General features: G+C 38.2%; 1 protein-coding gene across 4 annotated transcripts in view; it reads right to left on the bottom strand.

Annotated features, from left to right (window-relative positions):
* The window catches only part of MYO16 (myosin XVI), a 579,449-nt gene that overhangs the window by 125,915 nt on the left and 431,976 nt on the right, over positions 1-21,558 (bottom strand). For all 4 annotated transcript variants that reach the window (XM_037896729.2, XM_037896722.2, XM_043535412.1 and 1 more), the window contains exons 22-23: positions 9,577-9,729; positions 8,795-8,995 (exon numbers count right to left, since the gene is read on the bottom strand). In XM_037896729.2, the coding sequence (XP_037752657.1) occupies positions 8,795-8,995; positions 9,577-9,729 (354 nt within the window). The remainder of the gene's footprint in view (positions 1-8,794; positions 8,996-9,576; positions 9,730-21,558) is intronic.

Genomic DNA, 21,558 nt, shown 5'->3' with positions numbered 1-21,558 from the left:
TGTGGGGAGATGCAGAGTTATTCTGTTGACATGCTAGATAGCCAGACAAGGTTCGACTCATCAGAACCAACGAGTTAATGAGCTCATTGAGGCTAGGTGGAGGGACAGAGAAAACTTGCGCCAGTGATTATATCCATGCTACAGCATTTTAAATTTACAAAGTGCTTCACAGTCATTAGTTAATCCTCACAGTAGCACTGTGAGTTAGGACATTGTAAGTATGATTTCCACTTTACAGGTGGGAGTCTACAGAGAATTGATTATGAATACAGTCCTGCTTCAGGTTCTTTTTACTTATGTCACATTTTTAAAGATACAGAATAAAGATAACCTCCGGTAAAAGGGTGGATTTTGGAAAAAGACCATATTGTGTGTGTACATTATGTGATGGAACAGCACAACAGGCCTCTGGTATCACATATTTGTTACCTCATAACTGGACTACAGAAATGAAATCTCCCTGGACATGAAACTCACAGACCTTAGGAAATTGCAACTAATACAGCAGTGTTTCTCCTCAGCAACAAAAGTTACCATGAGCACTTCAAATCTCTCCTTTGGTCACTATACTGGTTCCCCACTGATATCTAGATCAAATGAAAGATCTTGGTCCTATTCTTCAAGGAATTCAAAGGCCTGGGCCAATAATCTAAAACACCGCTAGAAGTGCTGGGGTGAGGACCCCAGACAACAGTTTCACTCCTCTGGCACACTGGAGTTGTCTACTGCATAGGAAAAGTTTTGCTGTGCGGGAGACAGAGCCTTCTTGTGGCCTGCCCAAGACTCTAGGAGCAACTCCTACGGGATCTAAGAACCAATAAACCTCCCCACTTTTTATTCCAAGGACAAAATGCACTTCTTTTACTGAGCGATCAACAAGAAAAACACATAGTACTGCAGACATCCACCTCCCACAAAATACAAAACCCAACCAAAACAAAATCAGTCACACACTATTATTCCCCCAGGTAGAGGAAGAGAGAAAAAGGAAAGACCCACATGTGATGGATGCATAACAAAGCGGAGGACAGTGATGCAAACACCACCTTCCCTCCCTCCAGAGTGGATCCATTACTCCTGGAACACAGTTGTACATGCCGGTGGGTAAACTGAACCCAAAGTGGTTCTCAATGAAGCCTTAACATTTGCGTTTCTTGATTTTCTGTATTCAGATTTCCAAATTTAATTTTGCATTAACATCAGTTTTAATATTTCATCTCACATTACATGTATGTTAAAAATGCTAAAATGATTTCTCTCGTATCTAACAATTGTAAGTAGATGCCAAACCACGACTAAGGCTGCAAGCAAGGCCTGCATTAACAATACACCTTGGGTACAATTTGAAAGGTGCTTAATGTGAGCTTAAGTCCCATTTTTAATATTACATAGACACTTAGAGTCTCAGTCCCAGTATCATTCAAAGAAATTTAGGCTCTTATGGTACTTAGGCACTTAGTAATACTGATCGGTAAAATAAGTTGCTTTGATTAGGTCATTTGACAATTATGTAATGCTGCACAGACAGTCCTCAGACTTATGACACAATTGGTTCTTGAAAGTCGCATCTTAAGTCGAAAATGTAACTCGAATTTCCCGTAGGAACAACGTCGGATCGAGCATCGTAAAGTCAAAACTGACATTGTAAAGTCGAAACATGATGACAATTTATAAACGTAACTCGAATGTCGTAAAGTCGAGGACTGCCTGCCTGTATTACTCATGAAAAAAGATTATATGACTTGGATCTATATAACATGTTATGTTAATTACATCATTTGACAATCATAGAAAAGGCCTGACAATAGAACTGCATGCAATTTCTTTTTTTTTATGACAATATAATGTAATTCTCCAATGGCACCTCTTATGAACAAGCAGTATATTTACTAAACTAGTAGTATTATTTAAGTACACTATTAAATGCTTTTAGTGTTCTTAACGTAAATTTTCCAGCATATTTGTCCATGAAAAATAATTTACAGAATTTATTTTACAAATCCATAACATCATTTCTTAATTGAGAATGTTAGGCTTTAACTAAATTAGAAGAAGAGTTGTTATCCATGGTTATAGTAAGTAAAGCCGGTGGAGATAATAAATTATCATTATATGTCTGCACAGAAGTGAACAAATTTGGGAACCTGGGGTACTGATTTAATTCAGTACTAAATGATGGATTTTTATTTAATAAGACATCTCTTATATTACCTGTGGTACGTAAAACAATTATTAGGAATCTTATTTATGATGAAATTACTATTCTCCCTTACAGGGTATGTCTACATAGCAAAAACAACCCTGTGATAGCAAGTCTCAAAGCCCAATCTGCTGACTCAGGCTTGCAGGGCTTGCGCTGCAGGGCTAAAAATTGAAGTGCAGACATTTGGGCTTAGGTAAGAGACTGGGCTCCGAGACCCACTCCCCTTTCCGGGTTTCAGAGCCCAGGCTCCAATCAAAGCCTGCATGTGTACACTGATATTTTAACCCCACAGTGCTAGCCCTGCACGCCTGAGTCAGTTGACCTGGGCTCTGAGACTTGCTGCTGCAGGTTTTTTTTATTGCTGTGTGTATATATATACCCACACTTTTTCTTGCTGCCATGGTAAATTAAGTCAGTGCTTCAACTCACTAAAGAGTGATTCTGTAAAAGTGGTCTTGTGGGGCTTCATATGTACTATCTCACAGTGGTTCTAGTTCACATGTGCTCAGTTCATAAGTAAAAAGATGTTCTACTTTTTTGCCAGCCTTGTACAGTCAGTCATCTACTCGGACAGTGCTGCTAGCTTTGAATGTCAATTGGTCCACTTCTCTCATAAATCTCTACACTTTCAAATTTCTATACTCCTTATGCATGAAATATCCTCCCTAGACTAATAAAAAATTGGTCCACTCCTTCTTCATATTCATTCCTCAGCATCAACTTCTGCTGTGATGCCTAAAAGAAATGGCTACACTGAATTGTTGTCAAGCACAGCTAATGTTTTTTAAAATAACTGTAAACTGTTCAGAACCATTGAACTGTGTACATAGCTAATCTACGTAACTGCATGCCCCTATCCTCGTAACACCTTTTCACCTTCCCCACTTCCCTTCTACTGTTTATTACAGTTGTATCTTATTTCAAACTCTTTGGTGCAGAGACTATCTCTACTTACATATTTGAACAGCTCCTAAAGTAATGGGGATGAGACCCTGTTTGGGGCCGTTGGGTGCTAACACAATATAAATTAAAAACAGTCATATGTACAGTACCACATGACATCTGGTTTCAGTAAAAAGAAATGTTTGGGTTGAGTTTATGTCTTAAAGCGAGTTAAGTTCAGAGGGGAGGGTTTTTTTTTCTTTCTTTATTTTCTACAACCCAGTTAATCTACCCTTAAAGGTTTTCACTATTTTTAGTGCCACAGAATCAATAATAGGCCAAAGCAGAACCTGGGAACTAGCCCCTTTAAAAATTTAGGGAAAGTACATATCTGAATTTATGACTCAGGCCTTTGATGGACTCAAACCAGAACCCCAAAGATAACTGGGAAACAAGATCAGAATTTGAACTTTGATCTGACTCAAAGTGCATCTGCATTCAAATCAGTTAAAAATAATGACTGACTTTTAATAATGAGATATAGTGTAATAAACATATTTTGCATTGTTTTGATAGTATTACATTGTTGTGGTGGGTTATCCACACTATGTAAAATTAATTTAACATTTCATGCTGATAAAGCATCTCACCATGATACTCTGCAAGACATTTAAGATGTAGACACTAATCTTAATTTGCAGTTAAAACATTTAAATTCAGTTAATGGTCAAAAAGACATTTATCATTTTGTATAATTTAAATGAACACACTGAGTGCAGATATCAACACACTGGGCCCTCATTGGTACTTTATTTATTACTTTCCTGCCAGAACATAAAGATGTAGTTAAAAGAAGCTATCAAGTCTTTGATGAAACAGATCACTTAAAAGCTTGAACCTATCAATCTCTTTAGTTTTCTTTCTAGAACCTAAACCTTGTTAAGTGAACATTCTTCATGTATTCTATGATGATTTATTCTAACACGCTGATAGAAATAATAGACCATGAAGAGGCAAATCTATTTAGCAGCAAAAATTGGCTAGGGTTTTTGTGGGGTTTCTTTTTTTTTTGCGGGGGGGGGGGAGGGGGAGACCTGTAAATGAACCTCCAAAACCAAGTCTGATATAAAAAAACACAACTAACTTCTCTCTGTGAAAAAGAACATCTTTGTCAAATAACCTTTAGTGGCTCAGGTATAACTTAGAGTAGACTGATTTGATTTTTATGTCTGGGGATTCAGCCTGGGGAAAAAATAAAGAAAATAAAAGCTTCCCTATTGATTAATCCCTCTATCTGGTCTTTTGATTTAAAGGTTCAGTTTCAGAGTCTTCCTGGGCTGTAAAACTGTCTCAGACAAGGCTCCCATTGGTGAAGGTGAGTTGACAGTTGAAAGAGGTATTTTTGACACACGCATACTTGGGAAATTGAACAGAGATTGATCTGCACTAAAAGGACATTATGTAAACAGCTTTAAAGAACAAAGAAGCTGGTCTTTTGGTCTGATCAGTTTATTACAATTCTGTAGGTCAAAACTGTGGTAAGGTATGTAATATCAAGAGGTCTATCAAATTTGTTAATGTGTTTGTAAATTTAGGCTGCATAAAGCTTGAGCTATAATGACAAATTGTTCAGATAACATGGATAACATGCTGATAGAATCTCTCAAGTATCAGTATATTAAATATCTCTAACAGTTTAAGATGTGGCTGTTAGCACAGTACTAGGATGATATATTTCAGATTTACTTACTGGTACGTTAACACCATTTATAATAAAAGATATTTTGAGCCCTGGCAAATGTTCAGAAATGGAATACTACCCTTTCGCCCTAAAAAAATCACTTCCATCAGCAAGGCTAACAGACTCCCCCTCCCCCGCAAATCAAATAAATGAACAAATGTAATTTTATATTGTATTATTATAGGTGGTTGCTTCTGCACTTTTTTCTGCAATATCAGACACGCATCTGTCAATACCCTTGTAGCATCCGGCAATGTTTTCTTCACTGAAATCAGCCCGACAGTCTCACAACAAATACACTGAATGCATAAACCAAGAAAAGAACTCAGAATTTCTGGCACCAGGGCTGCCAAGCCACCTGCCACCTAGGGCCCCGGGTCATAACGATTCCCTGTGAGGGCCAAGGTGAAGTGTTAGCGCCATTTGTTTGTTCTGTACCACGGGGTGTGAAGAAGCCATTTCACTCTGACTAAAAAATATGTGGTGACAATAATTTGAGCTACCTGAGGACATCAGGCTGTCTGCCTTCTATTGTTTAACAGACTTGTATCCACTGTAACTTTCTACCAAACACACAATGGTTCTAGACACACTGACTGAATTTAAATGGGTAACCCTACAGTTGAAAGCTCCATATTCAATTATCAAATGCCTTTGTACTGATCATTCATTTTCTACCCTCTGAGCCTAATTCACCTGTCATTTACATGCATGTCAATCATGAGAAACTTCATTGAAGTTAAGGGAGTTACATCAGAGTAAAACTGGTATAAGTGAAATCAGAATCAGGCCCCCTTATTTTACATGTCGGGATCTCCAAAGTCAATGAGTCATCCAAATGTTGCTTTACACTTCATTTACTTCAGACACATTTAATTGAAGACTATAACAAGGGCTATCAAAACCTGCCAAACTATTCTGATACTTTTTGTATGAAATTCTTATTTTGGATTGCCAATAAAACCCGATATATTTAAAGGTCTGATTTCCTAGCAATTTACACCATAAAGCACTTAACAAAATATAGTAACAGCACAAGCTTAAGAACAGCATCAGCAAATGTAAAATCCCTAAAAAATTCCTGGGGGAGTGTGGAAGAAAGGGTGTTCTATTTTTTAAATGAACCCATTAGGCTATGTTAGTTTGGAAAAATCTGCATTTTATATACTTACTTATTAAACAACTATTCTTCTGTTCTTAGAAATGATACCCTGTGATAGTGACATAATGATCCCACGAGAAATGAAAAATGCAAATTTATTTTTGAAAAATGCTAAATCACTATTCAAATAGGGAAGCTTTAACATTTCAAAAGGATCTTTCTCTATTTGCAAGACAAGAGCCTCTTACCCTCAGTCAGGATTCTATCAACAGCTTGTCAAGTCTTGCACACACAGGGCCAGCTCCTTAGCTGGTGTACACCCTAGAGTATCTCCACTGAGTTTAATGGACCTCTGGGGAGTTACATCAGCAGAGGCAGTGGCCCATTGTTCATACTTTAGATTAAACATCATTAATGGTACCGGGGAAAGGTCAAACCAAAGTCTCTTTAATAAAATGAAATTCTAAGGAGAAAACACAAATGAATGAAAGGTATACCATTTACCACTCAAGTCCTAAGTTTTGGAACTAGGTACCTGAGGCTTTGATCTTAATTAATGGTCCTATTGAGTGTTTTGTAAGAGGATACCACAAGCACGTTCCTTCCTCCCCCTGCCCCCATGTGGTTTTTTCAATGTGCTTATTGTTCTTGTTATGAGTTTAATTTTCATTCCTTAACTGCTTCACTGCTGCTCTTTCATGCCAACTTGTATATTGTTCTGGGGTGCGGCAGCATTCTAGCACTATTCTCACATACCTTTATCATTACAATAGAACACTGAGTCATGCAATCTACCTAGCTATCAGAGTTATATAGCACATATCACCACACTATCTAAGCCCAATATGTTTGCTACACTGAGCAGTACTGCAGGAGAATGTTGCTCTAACTACCTGGCATGATGAAGAGTTATGTGTTATGCACTCTTGGTGAAAAGCTTCATTTCAGTTGGGGGGGACGGGGGGAAGATGCACGCACAATATAGTGTATACATTCTAAGAGTTATCTATTCAACATCATTTGTAATTAAGTACAGTAATCTGATATCCCAGTTAACCATGATTGTACAGGTAGCCTAACCAATTATAGTGAAATTGAGGTTTTGATCAGTTTTTATCATTGATCAACTTGGCTGTTTACCAAGCTTATCTTTCCTGTCTTCTCCCAGTCCAAAAAGGAAAGAACCTAGGGCATAGTTGTCTGATATAACACAGGGCGTATAGAACCTAGGACATAAAGCTTATATATCTACACACACACACAAACACTCACACACACACTCTACATACACGAATGTCGTTTATAAAGACTATCTTTAAACATAGGGCCTGAACCTGCAAGCCGTGAAACTGCTATGTGAGTTCCATGAGCAGATGGGTTTGCAGCATCAATGGCAAGAAAGGGAGAGAGAGAGAAAAGGCCAATCTAATTAGACATAAGGACCAAATCCTGCAATTCTTATTCTGTGTCCTTACATGATGATTTCATTTGAAGTTTTGACCAGATAATGACTGTACGGTTTAAACCATTGATTCTATACACTACATTCAGAGCACAGAGCATCAGCAGCATATCAGAATGAGCCTGAAGAAGGATTTTTGAAATTTCCTTTGGGCCAAGAAATTCTCATATTGGCCCTGTACATCACCATCTTGTACTGTGGCATATTAAATACCAAGAGAAAACATAAAGGAGTATAAAACATATTTTCCATATCTGCAAAAAGAGAAAAGTTATTGTCCCATTGTCAGAATAGTGCCTGGACTTTTTTTAAAAAATCTGATTTTGATTGTTGGGACAGAGGGACAGTGTGCAGACAGAGATGAAGGAAGAGAATTAATGTAAGAAGAGGGAGAAAGAGTACTGGATTTCAAAGCCAGTCAAAATTTTCCAAATTATGATTTTTGGTTGGAAAAAATGTGATTGATGTATTTTTCACAAAAGTTGCCAAAAATTCATCCTGTTTTTTGACCAGCTGGAGTGAAATTTCAAAAAAGCACAATATTTTGCAAAAAGAAAAGGAGGACTTGTGGCACCTTAGAGACTAACCAATTTATTTGAGCATAAGCTTTCATGAGCTACAGCTCACTTCATCGGATGCATATTTCGGTGAACATTTTCACAAAAAGAATCCTATTTTTTTTTTATCTAGACCTGTGCAACACGGTAAGGGTTTTCAAAACTTCTCTTGGGCCAAGAAATTCTCATAGTGGCCCTACCAATCATCACCTTGTACTGTGGCATATTAAAGATCAAGAGAAAATAAAGGAGCAGAGGGATCGTCTTTCTAAGTGGCTCAACCCCTCCTCCGCCTGAGGCCCCGCCCCCACTCCATCCGTTACCCCAACCCTCCACCCCGCCCCACTTCGCCCAGCCCCATTCCATCCCCTCCTCCAGTGTGCCCCGCCCTCGCTCCTCCTCCACCCCACTTCCTGCACACCGCTGAACAGCTGATTGTGGAGGGCAGGAGGTGCTGCGAGGGAAGGGAAAGAGCTGATCGGTGGGGCCACCAGCGGGTGGGAGATGCTGGGGGGAGCGGAGGAGCTGATCGGGGTGCTGCCGGTGGGTGTTGAGCACCCACTATTTTTTTTCCATGGGTGCTCCAGCCCTGGAGCACCTACGTAGTCGGCACCTATGTAAAGGAGTACAAACTAAATAATTTATTTGACAGCCTATGAATTCTGAGGTATTAGATTCTTTCTAACAATGTATTGTCAGATAAACTGATTTGTTTGTAATGGATTCAGCTCTTTCTGTTAGCTGTCAGAAGTTGTTAATTCAGAAGCTTTGAGGAATCTCTTTTGTCCTTACTGCCCTTTCCCTTAGCCATATATGATTAATTACTCATTTCTCTCGACTCACTTACCCGTCCAGCGTAATGCATAACAGTGAAGGTAGGACTCTGATCCTTTGGTGCTACATTGCCATTTCCATCTTTTGTGGAAGAATATACTGCATTTGTATCTGAGGTTTCCAGGTACGATTGAAGGCGTTTAGAAAGATTCTGTTCTATTGACCAAATGGATTGGCTTTCTTCATCCAGCATTGCCAAAAAACCTGTTGGCTTCTGAAATGAAAAAAGGATGATCTTAGATTTCTCTGTTTTTACTCATAGGCAGAATACTGTTCTTCCATTTACAGTAAAATGTCTTGTTTATTAAACAGAATTGTGTATCACTGTAAAAAAAACCTTTTGGTTAAAGTCTGCTAAGCACATCAGATCTACAAAAAATGCAAAGATTCACATTTGATTTACTCTAAAATTGTGATTATCACTAATCTCTTAAGAAAACAGCAAGAGATTATGCTATTTCATAGAAATCATACTCCAGAAATCAATTCCAAGGATAGAAGAAATCTCCATGGTCACAACAGGAGTCAGAGTTCTGTGGTAGTATCTAGGGACTGCTGTAGAGCCCCTGCATGTGGGATCCAGTGGATCAGTATAGGCAGTTAACCTCTGCCAAACCCCTTTCCCCCATACTGGTGCACAGGGCAGTTATGAAGGCCTCCTTCTATGAACTCTTTGTCCCTGTCACCTTCTCTAGAGACACCTAAATCAGAAACTGCTAGCCTGGATTTTTATTAGCCTAACACACAGAGCATGTGTATAAATATAAATGGTGTGTAAATGGGTTTGAAAACTACCTGAAAGAAAAAGTCCAAGGCTTCTGTATGGTTACCAGGAGAATATGTTGTTTCCATAGTAACTCCCTCCTGTACACATTCTGCTTCCTCTTGTAGAAAAAGCACTTCACTGATATACTGGTGTATCTTCTCATTGATCATGTTGACACACAGCTATTGTAAAAAGAATGAAAAATGAGTAATAGAAATTTACAAAATAATTTATCGACACAGGCTTTACTCTGTGTCAAATATCAAACTTGATGAAACGTTGATGTACAGTGTGTGATCTCTTGTTAAACCAGAGATTAGGAAGGCACTGGGGAAATGTACATTGTAACTACTATTAGTACTAAACTGAGAGGAAACAGTTCTCTGTTTATACCGATTATTGTGAATTCTACATGTTTGTCCAAATTTTACCAGTACTCTCTGATATACTGGTGTAAATCTCAAGTAATTCCACTTATTAAAGTGGAGTTACACCACATTTACATATGACACCACAGTGAGGGGAGGTAGTGCATCACGGGACTCCAGTGGCCATAGTGCATTATAGGAGATGAAGCCTGGCTGGAGAACCCAGCAAATAGAGGAGAATGGGGACATGAGGCAGCCAAACTGTAATTCCGACAGGGCAATGCATCAAAATGTATTCATTTCCAGCTGAAAGTGATTGGGTTTTGGCAGAAAATGGAAAACTTAATTTCAAGTATACAGCTTTTTGACAACAAACAAAGAAACAAACAAAGAAATAAATATTTTCTTCAGAAAGCACACACATTTTGCAAAAAAATTTGTCTAGCTGAGAAGCCAAATTTCAACTGAAAAATAGTTGAGATGTAATTTTTTTGATCGGACATTTTCCAAGACTGTTTTTTAAAAAATAGAGATATCAGCCTGTGGAAGAATAAATATCCGATTACTTCATGGAAGAGTGTTTCTTGAAGTATTTTATTCAAATTAAGTGGAAAATAGTCATAACTATTGTGTAAAACAATGGTTTGTTTTTAAGAAAACAGATGGTTGGAAGAACTGAATTATGAGGAAAGATTAAAGGCTGAATGCATCCAGTCTCTTTTCAGATTAGACCTTAGTCACATGTTTTTTTTTGGCTAGAAACTGTGTCATCTAGGAATAAAGGATGTAAAAATAGTTCCAATCAAATATGTTTTTTTAAAAATGACTAAAATATGTAGTTCAGTCTTGAAAGTACATGGTTTACCATTAAGATCAGCAAAAAGACTCCAAATGATGGACATTTCAGAACAGGTTTTGTACTTTAAAACCTCATACTAACGCACTCTGCTTGCAGTCACTTTTCAGTGAAGCTGTGTAGCATGACCAATAAAAAAATCCAAAACAAAAACAAAAATCAATTTTATAATTAATTGAGTGCATATCTAAATACAGAATAATACAAAAGAAAAATCTTAAATGCAACCATCTTTTTTTAGTGATATTTCTCAAAATTAATCAATTTCACAACTTTTTCTCAAACACTTAAAACTGAAACTAGAAGACTGAATTACACAAACAAGCAATACATTTAGGAAAAGATACTTTTTTATATAACTTTATATAATATGTTTTATCCTTCATTTTCAGAATTCTAATTCCAATTACAGTATCCTTCTTCTAGAAAAATTTTAACATTACTTTAAGAGACAGCTATAACATTAAAAAAAATCTTTTGTTTAACAGAGTATCTGAATCCTCATCATGAGAAAAATTTGTACCACTACACATTCATGACCAGACACCATTTAATTTTACACAAGAATATTTTTTTAAAAAAGTTAATTTGTTAAAATAACTTGTCACGAGTTCAAGATTATAGAATCATAGGCGCGGAAGGGATCTCGAGAGGACATCTAGTCCATTCCCCTGCAGTCATAGCAGGACTAAGTATTAACTAGACCATCCCTGACAGGTGTTTGTCTAACCTGCTCTTAAAAAATCTCCAGTGATGGAGATTCCACAACCTCCCTAGGCAATTCGTTCCACTACTTAACCACCCTGACAGTTAGGAAGTTTTTCCTAATGTCCAATCTAAACCTCCCTTGCTGCAATTTAAGCCCATTGCTTCTTGTTCTATCCTCAGAGGTTAAGAAGAACATTTTTTCTCCTTCCTCCTTGTAACAGCCTTTTATGTCCTTGAAAACTGTTATCATGACCCCCTTAGTCTTCTCTTTTTCAGACTAAACAAACCCAATTTTTTCAGTCTTACCTCAAAGGTCATGTTTTCTAGAGCTTTAAACATTTTTGTTGCTCTTCTCTGGATTTTCTCCAGTTTGGCCACATCGTTCCTGAAATATGGTGCCCCGAAATGGACACAATGCTCCCGTTGAGGTCTAATCAGCACGCATTAGAGCAGAATAATTATTTCTTGTGTCTTGCTTATGATACTCCTGCTAATACATCCCAGAATGATGTTCGCATTTTTGCAACAGGGTTACACTGTTGACTCATATATAGCTTGTGGTCCACTATGACCCCCAGATCCCTTTCTGCAGTACTCCTTCTTAGGCAGTCATTTCCCATTTTGTATATGTGCTATTCATTCTTCCTTTCTAAGTGGAATAGTTTTCATTTGTCCTCATTGAATTTAATCCTATTTACTTCAGACCATTTCTCCAGTTTATCCAGATCATTTTGAATTATAATTCTAACCTCCAAAGCACTTGCAACCCCTCCCAGCTTGATATCGTCTGCAAACTTTATAAGTGTACTCTCTATGCGATTATCTACACCATTGATGAAGATACTGAACAGAACCAGACCCAGAACTGATCCCTGCAGGACCCCACTTGTTCTGCCCTTCCAGCATGACTGTGAACCACTGATAACTACTCTTTGGGAATTGTTTTCCAACAAGTTGTGCACCCACCTTATAGTAGCTCCATCTAGGTTGCATTCCCCTAGTTTGTTTATGAGAAGGTCATGCGAGATCATGCGAGATCAAAAGCTTTACTAAAGTCAAGATATACCACGTCTACTGTTTCCACCCAGTCCTGCTTGTTCCCCTGTTAAAGAAAGCTATTAGGTTGGCCTGACATGATTTGTTCTCGACAACTCCATGCTGACTCTTACTTATCACCTTATTATATTCTAGATGTTTGAAAATTGATTGCTTTATTATTTGCTCCATTATCTTTCCGAGTACAGAAGTTAAGCTGACTGGATGTTAATTCCCCGGGTTGTCCTTATTTCCATTTTTATAGATGGGCACTATATTTGCCCTTTTCCAGTCTTCTGGAATCTTTCCCGTCTTCCATGACTTTCCAAAGATAATCACTAATGTCTCATTCTCTGAAATACTTCTAGTTCCACATGCAGGGCCAGTTAGACAGGCAGAAATGCAGAGTCTCAATGCATGGCTGAGACGATGGTGAAGGGAAGAGGGGTTTAGATTTATTAGGAACTGGGGAAACTTTTGGGAAAGGGGGAGTCTGTTCAGGAAGGGTGGGCTCCACCTAAACCAAAATGAAACCAAATTGCTGGCACTTAACATTTAAAAGGTTGTAGAGCAGGTTTTAAACTGGACCGCTCTCAAAACTGGGTGACTGGGCAACAAAATGTCTGATGTACAATACTTGAGTCAATCATAAAAACCCAACATGCTATTCTGTGAAGGCTTTCCATATTTCCACAGAACCCTGGAGGTTAGAGGAAAACAATACATTGCAATGTTTCAGAGTGGTAGCCGTGTTAGTCTGTGTCAGCAAAAAGAACGAGGAGTCCTTGTGGCACCTTAGAGACTAACAAAATTATGTGAGCATAAACTTTCATGGGCTAAAGCCCACTTCATCAGATGCATGCCGAGTGAATTTTACTGATCAATACATTGCGGCATATTACAGCGACAGTTCAATTTTCAATGGTAAGACACTGCAAGTAGAAATGTGTCATTCAGATCTTCAGACCTGAACTTATGAGAATGGATTCTACTCCAGAAATCAAAAAGGAAAGTAAGTTCAATTGGCTACATATCAAGAAGCAAGCTCTGATTGCTGTAGATGCGTTCAATTGGTATACACACACTAAGCACAGAGAAAGAGTAAATTCTGACTCCTTAGGTGATTCTAGTAAGCGTTGGAAGCGGAAACATAAGAGAGGGGAGGCGGGGGGCTGCAAGTGAGCTGATGGCACTGGACCTGAGCAAATAATTAACTTGGGGAAAAAATCAGTTTGTTTAGAACTGAAACTGAGGGATTTTGACTTTTTCAAAGTTTTTTCCTCATTTTTTATTTGGCCAAAACTAATTGCTGAATTCTACTCAAATTCCCAAATATTTTCAGTCAGTTCAAAACTGCATTTTTAGGCAAATTTACTATTCTACAAAATTTTTTCCCCAACTCTAGTTTTCAGCTCCGTTATACTGAGAATGGTTTTCCACCATACTCATGCCAGCATAAATTAGAGCAGTGCAAAGGCTCCTCTATATTACAGTGTCTAATGCACCTACCAAGGGACCATTAGGCCAGCCAGGGATTTTTGAAGTGAAGGGCACTCTAATCATGCTCCCTACCATCCCAATATGTCTCTTTCAGAGAGTGTAGGGAGAATACTATTTGAAAAGTTTCAGAGTGCAATCTGACAATTAATGTAATAATTCAAACAGGTAAAATGTAAATAATACACTAAAATTAAATTATACTAAACAAATTCTGCTAACCCAGCCTCTCTTACTGAGTGCCATATCAAATACAACACTAAACAGTAACATATTTTCTAGTCAAGTACACAGCAATGACAGACCATGTAAGACCAAACATTATACAAACATCTGCATCAAACTTAGAAGGAAATGTAACAGTAATATGAGAAACTAACATCATTAAAATTATCCATACAGTAAATACTACATAAACACCTTTAAGTGCTGTTGATTTGCTTCACTTTTGCCTAAGCCACTTAACATTAACTATGGTGCTTCTTTTCATTAAACCTTATTCTTTTATTATTTACATGCTTCTATTTGGTTCCATCATGTGCCTCTTCAGTATGAGAGTGCCCATTTCTATACAGGTGGCATCAAGATCTATGTGAGGTTCCAGGGCCACATGAGTAGTATCATTGAGTTACTCTGTTTTCATCAAATATCCTAGACCAGATGTCTCAAACTTAGGCCATGTCTACACTTACCAGTAGATCGGCACTGCTGCAATCGATGCAGTGGTGTCGATTTAGCGGATCTAGTGAAGCTCTCCCGTCAACTCCGGTACTCCAGCTCCCCAAGAAGAGTAAGAGAAGTTGATGGGAGAGCATCTTCTGTCGACACAGCATGGGGTAGACACCGCAGTAAGTCGACTTAAGCTACGTCAACTTTGGTTACATTATTCATGTAACTGGAGTAGCATAATTTAGGTCAATTTACCACAATAGTATAAACAAGGCCAACTGAAGTGTATCTTCTCTGAGTCTCCTGGTAGATAACAAGTTCCCACCCTCTATAATCTTTAATAATGATCACTTAAAGTTCAGAACAAATATACTGTTTATTGCCCACACATTTTTACTGAATCAGACTAGCTGTCCACTTCTACTGCTAGGAGATGTTTGTGGCTTAGGTTTGAAGTTGGAAAACTTACAAAAGGGAAAAAGTTTAATTACTGCAAGAATTATAGGAAACCAGAATGGAACTCTTTGTTTCTACGCTATTAAACCAAAACAAGTATCTTCTATGTCTTTTTCAGTAACTGATAAAATTTGATGGTACGTGGTAAAGTAAATACTCAACTCATCGCCACATTAAAAATGTATCCTAATTGGAAAGTCTCACAACCCTACTTTGGTGGCAATTATAGCTGACTAAATAGCACAACCTATAAGCGTTCCCCAAATCCAAAGGCAAGTGGGAGACAGAAATGGTTCCGGACCTCAACTAAGCACTATAATTTAATTAAAACTTTCCCAATCACTTGTTCTTTATTTTATATAAGATAACATTTGAAAAATATTGCCAAATAACTTGGAGATTGTAAAAAGAAAACTTGATGATTGTCAATCAACTTTAATGCTGTAGATGTAAACCACTTGAAAATCTCTTTCATATTCTCTGGTCATGCAAGAAGATTACCCTCTCTGAAAATGCATATACAGCATGCTGAGTAAAGCTTATGGCTGTTTTATCAACCCATCTATCAAGCTGTGTGGTATAGGCCTCAATGAGGAAGCTCCCCTGCCAAGTCTAACTGAGAAAGGTGTGATCTAGCTTGACTGAAAAAAAAAGTAATCCTGAGATACAAGGCAGAATCTTCTACTTATTCAGCATGGATTGAGAAGTTATTTTGAGCTTGAATGCAGACAATCACTCATTACTGCAGAAAATATTTTGGTGATTTCTTCTCTTGTCCTGGCCACTCTAACAAAACAAAACAAAGAAGCTGAGGGCAAAGACTCCTCATAGAGCTATGCTTGGCACTTATGAGACATCCACATCATTATGTATAGAACTAGCTGCAATATTTTCAACTAAATGTACTTTCAGTTTCATCTGAAATGTTTCATGAATGTATATAAAATTTGACCAAGTTTTTGACAGGAAGGTTTCTGAAGTCCAGGATGGACTCTGTTGTAACTTTGAATATATAAATAGATATAGGAGTGGGGAAAGAGAGAGATTAATCAGATTATTTTTGGTCCTAAGTGGAATTAATTTTTTGTTGTGATCTTCAAAAGTTGTTGGGAAATGGAATTGTCATTCTCCAGCCAGCTCTAACTATATATTTTATGTATTCCATTAATAGAATCAGTTTCTAATAATTTATTTGGAATTCCTGTATTAGTCTTTATTTGTTATGCATTTGTCTTAGTTTTGTATTCATTATTATTGCTTTATACGGCAGTAGTGTCCTATATAATAGTTTGCTCCTTATATTCAAATGAAATAAAATATACTTGCCTTCAGACAACCATATATTACGCATCATTATGCCTGGTGGCATAAGAGAAAGATATATTTCTCTGCATTGTAAATCCCATTAGGTTTGTTTATTTGTCACAAAAAATCCTTAAATAAAGGGTTTTTAAATCCTATTGTTACTATGGATGTATAAAATAGAATAAAGAGGCACCTATCCCACCCAGACACATTATAGAAACAAAACAATTAATAGTAGCTTGCACCCTGAGATTCAACAGAAGCGAACCCTCTACAAAACAAAACTTTTCTCTCTTCTGTGCAGATTCAACTCCCATGTTAAACAATATCCTTATAGTCCTTTGGGGAAACATTTCATCTTGCTAGGAAATCATGTTGCTCGTGGTGTCATTTGCCATTTCACAGAAACATAAAATCGTGTGAATGGAGGGGACCTTGAGAAGTCATCTACTCCAGTTCCCTGCACTCCAGGCAGAATTAAGTATGATCCAGACCATCCCTGGACAGGTGTTTGTCTAACATCCTCTTAAATATCTCCAGTGACAGAAATTCCACAACCTCCCTAGGCAATTTATTCCAGTGCTTAACCACCCTGACAGTTAGGAAGTTTATTTTAATGTCCAACCTAAATCGCCCTTGCTGTAATTTAAGCCCATTGCTTCTTGTCCTATCCTCAGAGATTAAAGAGAACAAATTTTCTCCCTCCTCCTTGTAACAACCTTTTATGTACTTGAAAACTGTTCTCATATGTTCCCCCCCCCCCCCAGTCTTGTCTTCTCCAGACTAAACAAACCCAGTTTTTTCAATCTTCCCTCAGAGGTCATGTTTTCTAGATCTTAAATCATTTTTGTTGCTCTTCTCTGACTTTCTCCAATTTGTCCATATCTTTCCTGAAATGTTGTGCCAGAACTGGACATAATACTCCAGTTGAGGCCTAATCAGCGTGGAGTAAAGCAGAAGAATTACTTCTTGTGTCTTGCTTACAACACTCCTGCTAATACATCCCAGAATGATGTTTGCTTTTTTTGCAGCAGTGTTACACTGTTGACACATATTTAGCTTGTGATCTACTGTTATCCCCAGATCTCTTTCCACAGTACTCCTTCCTAGGCAGTCATTTCCCATTTTGTATGTGTGCAACTAATTGTTCCTTCCGAAGTGGAGTACTTTGCATTTGTCCTTATTGAATTTCACCCTGTTTACTTCAGACCATTTCTCCAGTTTGTCCAGATCATTTTGAATTTTAATCCTACCCTCCATAGCACTTGCAACCCCTCCCAGCTTGGTATCATCCACAAACTTTGTAAGTGTACTCACTATACCATTATTTAATCATTTATGAAGATATTGAACAGAACCAGACCCAGAACGGATCCTGGTGGGACTCCACTGGATATGCCCTTCCACCTTGACTGTGAGTCACTAATAACTATTCTCTGGGAATATTTTCCAACCAGTTATGCACCCACCTTATAGTAGCTCCCTTTGGATTATATTTTCCTAGTTTGTTTATGAGAAGATCATGCGAGACAGTATCAAAAACCTTACCAAAGTCAAGATATACCACATCTACCGCTTCCCCCCTATACACAAGGCTGTCAACGAAAGTTATGAGGTAGGTTTGGCATGATTTGTTCTTGACAAATCTATGCTGACTGTTTCTTAGCACCTTATTATCTTCTAGGTGTTTGCAAATTGATAGTTTAATTATTTGGTCCATTATCTTTCTGTGTACTGAAGGTAAGCTCACTGGTCTGTAATTCCCTGGGTTTTCATTTCCCTTTTTATAGATTGGCACTATATTTGTCTTCTGCCACTCTTAAGGAATCTCTCCCATCTTCCAAGATTTTTCGAAGATTATCACTAATTGCTCCGATATCTCCTCGGTCAGCTCCTTTAGTATTCTAGAAGGTATTTCACAAGGCCCCGTTGACTTGAAAACAACTAACTTGTCTACGTAATTTTTAACTTGTTCTTTCCCCTCTGATCCTACCTAATTTTCACTGGCACACACTGTGTTAGATGTCCAATTGCTATGAAACTTTTTGGTGAAAACTGAAACAAAAAAGTCATTTACCACTTCTGCCACTTCCACATTTTCTATTATTGCCTTTCTCCCTTCATTGAGTAACAGGCCTACCCTATTTGTGGTCTTGCTCAGGTTTCTAATGTATTTGTAGAATGTTTTCTTGTTACCCTTTATGTTTCTAGCTAGTTTAATCTCATTTCATAACTTGGCTTTTCTAATTTTGTCCCTACGTATTTGTGTTATTTGTTTATATTCATCCTTTGTAATTTGATCTAGTTTCCACTTTTTGTAGGTTTTTTTTTTTTTTGAGTTTCAGATCACCTCCTGGTTAGCCAGGTTGGTCTCTTGCCATAATTCCTACTTTTCCTACAAAGTGGGATAGTTTGCTCTTGTGCCCTTAAAAATATCTCTTTGAAAAACTGCCAACTCTCTTGAACTGTTTTCCTCCTTAGAGTTGCTTCCCAAGGGGATCTTATCTACCAACTCCCTGAGTTTGCTAAAGTCTGCCTTCTTGACATCCATTTTCTTTATTGTGCTGTTTTACCTCCTACCATTCTTTAGAATCATGGACTTTATCATTTCATGATCACTGTAACCCAAGCTGCTTTCCAGTTTCAAAATTTTAACCAGTTCTTTGTGCCAGAAATATAGTGCAACGGAAACCAAATATTGTGTTAAGCTTCTAATATAAATATCAGTGACCTGCAGAGTACTCCAGCAAGGAGCAGAATATTTCTCTACGTTATTTTGAAGATAAATGAATTACAATTTTGTTGATCATTTCCTTTCTATGGTATTCCATCCATCACAAACACAATCTAGTTGGTAAACCTAAGTTTCAGATAACTTATTTTATTTCCAGATATGATGTGCCCAACATAAAAAAAAGACTTATTTTAATGTTGGGTACCTAGTATACACTTTGATATGTCCACCTTTCAAAATAATTGGTTTATTGGGAGGTTAGACATGTCCTAATAGTAATTAAGCAACAGATCAAAGCGATTGGGTCGGCAGCAGAGAGAAATGGCCAGGGCAATAGAGGAGAGATGGTGTAGAAAGAGGTGAGACAATCAGATCCAAGTACAAGGTAAAGAATAAGACATTAAAACCTTATTGTGAACATAGGGTGGTAGATCTTGACTTAAATGACAAATATTATTTTTACCCTGTTAAAGACCAAAATGGAGCTGTCATAAATATAAAGGGAAGGGTAAACCCCTTTGAAATCCCTCCTGGCCGGGGAAAGCTCCTCTCACCTGTAAAGAGTTAAGAAGCTAAAGGTAACCTCGCTGGCACCTGACCAAAATGACCAATGAGGAGACAAGATACTTTCAAAAGCTGGGAGGAGGGAGAGAAACAAAGGGTCTGTGTGTCTGTCTATATTCTGTCTTTGCCAGGGATAGACCAGGAATGGAGTTTTAGAACTTTTAGTAAGTAATCTAGCTAGGTACGTGTTAGATTATGATTTCTTTAAATGGCTGAGAAAAGAACTGTGCTGAATAGAATAACTATTTCTGTCTGTGTATCTCTTTTGTAACTTAAGGTTTTGCCTAGAGGGGTTCTCTATGTTTTGAATCTAATTACCCTGTAAGGTATCTACCATCCTGATTTTACAGGGGGGATTTCTTTATTTCTATTTACTTCTATTTTTATTAAAAGTCTTCTTGTAAGAAAACTGAATGCTTTTTCATTGTTCTCAGATCCAAGGGTTTGGGTCTGTGGTCACCTATGCAAATTGGTGAGGCTTTTTATCCAACATTTCCCAGGAAAGGGGGGGTGCAAGTGTTGGGAGGATTGTTCATTGTTCTTAAGATCCAAGGGTCTGGGTCTGTAGTCACCTAGGCAAATTGGTGAGGCTTTTTACCAAACCTTGTCCAGGAAGTGGGGTGCAAGGTTTTGGGAAGTATTTTGGGGGGAAAGACGTGTCCAAACAGCTCTTCCCCAGTAACCAGTATTAGTTTGGTGGTGGTAGCGGCCAATCCAAGGACAAAGGGTGGAATATTTTGTACCTTGGGGAAGTTTTGACCTAAGCTGGTAAAGATAAGCTTAGGAGGTTTTTCATGCAGGTCCCCACATCTGTACCCTAGAGTTCAGAGTGGGGGAGGAATCTTGATAGGAGCTCTAAGCCACTTGTCACATTTGGAGTGAGGGGAGTGAAATACTTGCAGCTGCTCCTTGAGGCATTGTGCTCATGGCCACTGTGTTGTCTCTTATCTCCCACAGCAGCAACAGCATTGTAACCAGTGTGCACCCTGTCCCATTCTGCTGCCCCAGGGCTTGGCTAGCTCTGCTGGCTGATGCAGAGGCTAGCAGGATGATGGCTACACCACTGCTTACCTGTGCATATGGGCTCTGAAAAAAAATGTGGGAATTCTTGCAGAGCTGGGCAGATAACACTATGTCACTTGTTCACACGACCTCTAAAGAGTTACACGTGGATCTGCCATACACTCTGTAGTAAAGCCAATGGATAATTGGTAAAATATAACTGATGTTCTCTGTTGAGTCATGTAACATCTTCTCTTTTTACATCTATCTACCGACATAATATACAATGAATTTACACTCTTAGATTTCCAGAAACTAGCTGAGGCAATTGGACATGTAATCCAAAATAGGTTTAACGACTGTATTGACTAAGATAGGTCACATGATTGAATCCTAAAACACTAAAGTCTCAGCGAGCTGTAACTGAAGAGGAAACACACTGAGAAATGTAATTTTTTTCCCCACTTATTGGTGCATTTATGGTGAAATTCCTTTGAAATTCCAATTAGCCTGTGCAAGACCTTCTATGCCACTTAAATTCCATGTTGTAACTATGAAGGGGGAACCTGAATGGAGCAGCCATGAAGGTAGACCTGTGCATTTCCTGCATGCCTGAAGATGGCTCTGAACCGACCCCAAACACACAGGCCGATGAAAAGTGCAGCACGATCCAGAGAGGAGTCACAGGACCCATGTTTGTCCTGTGACCCTAATGCTCCACCCAAGTGGTGGTCCAGCATAGTCCAGGGGATAGAGCATGGGACCGAGCGTCAAGACATCTGGATCCTGTGCCTTGTTCTGTCACCTGTTGTATAAC

Source organism: Chelonia mydas, chromosome 1 (genome assembly GCF_015237465.2).
Source record: "Chelonia mydas isolate rCheMyd1 chromosome 1, rCheMyd1.pri.v2, whole genome shotgun sequence".
NCBI lineage: Eukaryota > Metazoa > Chordata > Testudines > Cheloniidae > Chelonia > Chelonia mydas.
The sequence above is the reverse complement of the archived record's forward strand: the minus strand, read 5'-3'. Positions and strand labels throughout refer to the sequence as shown.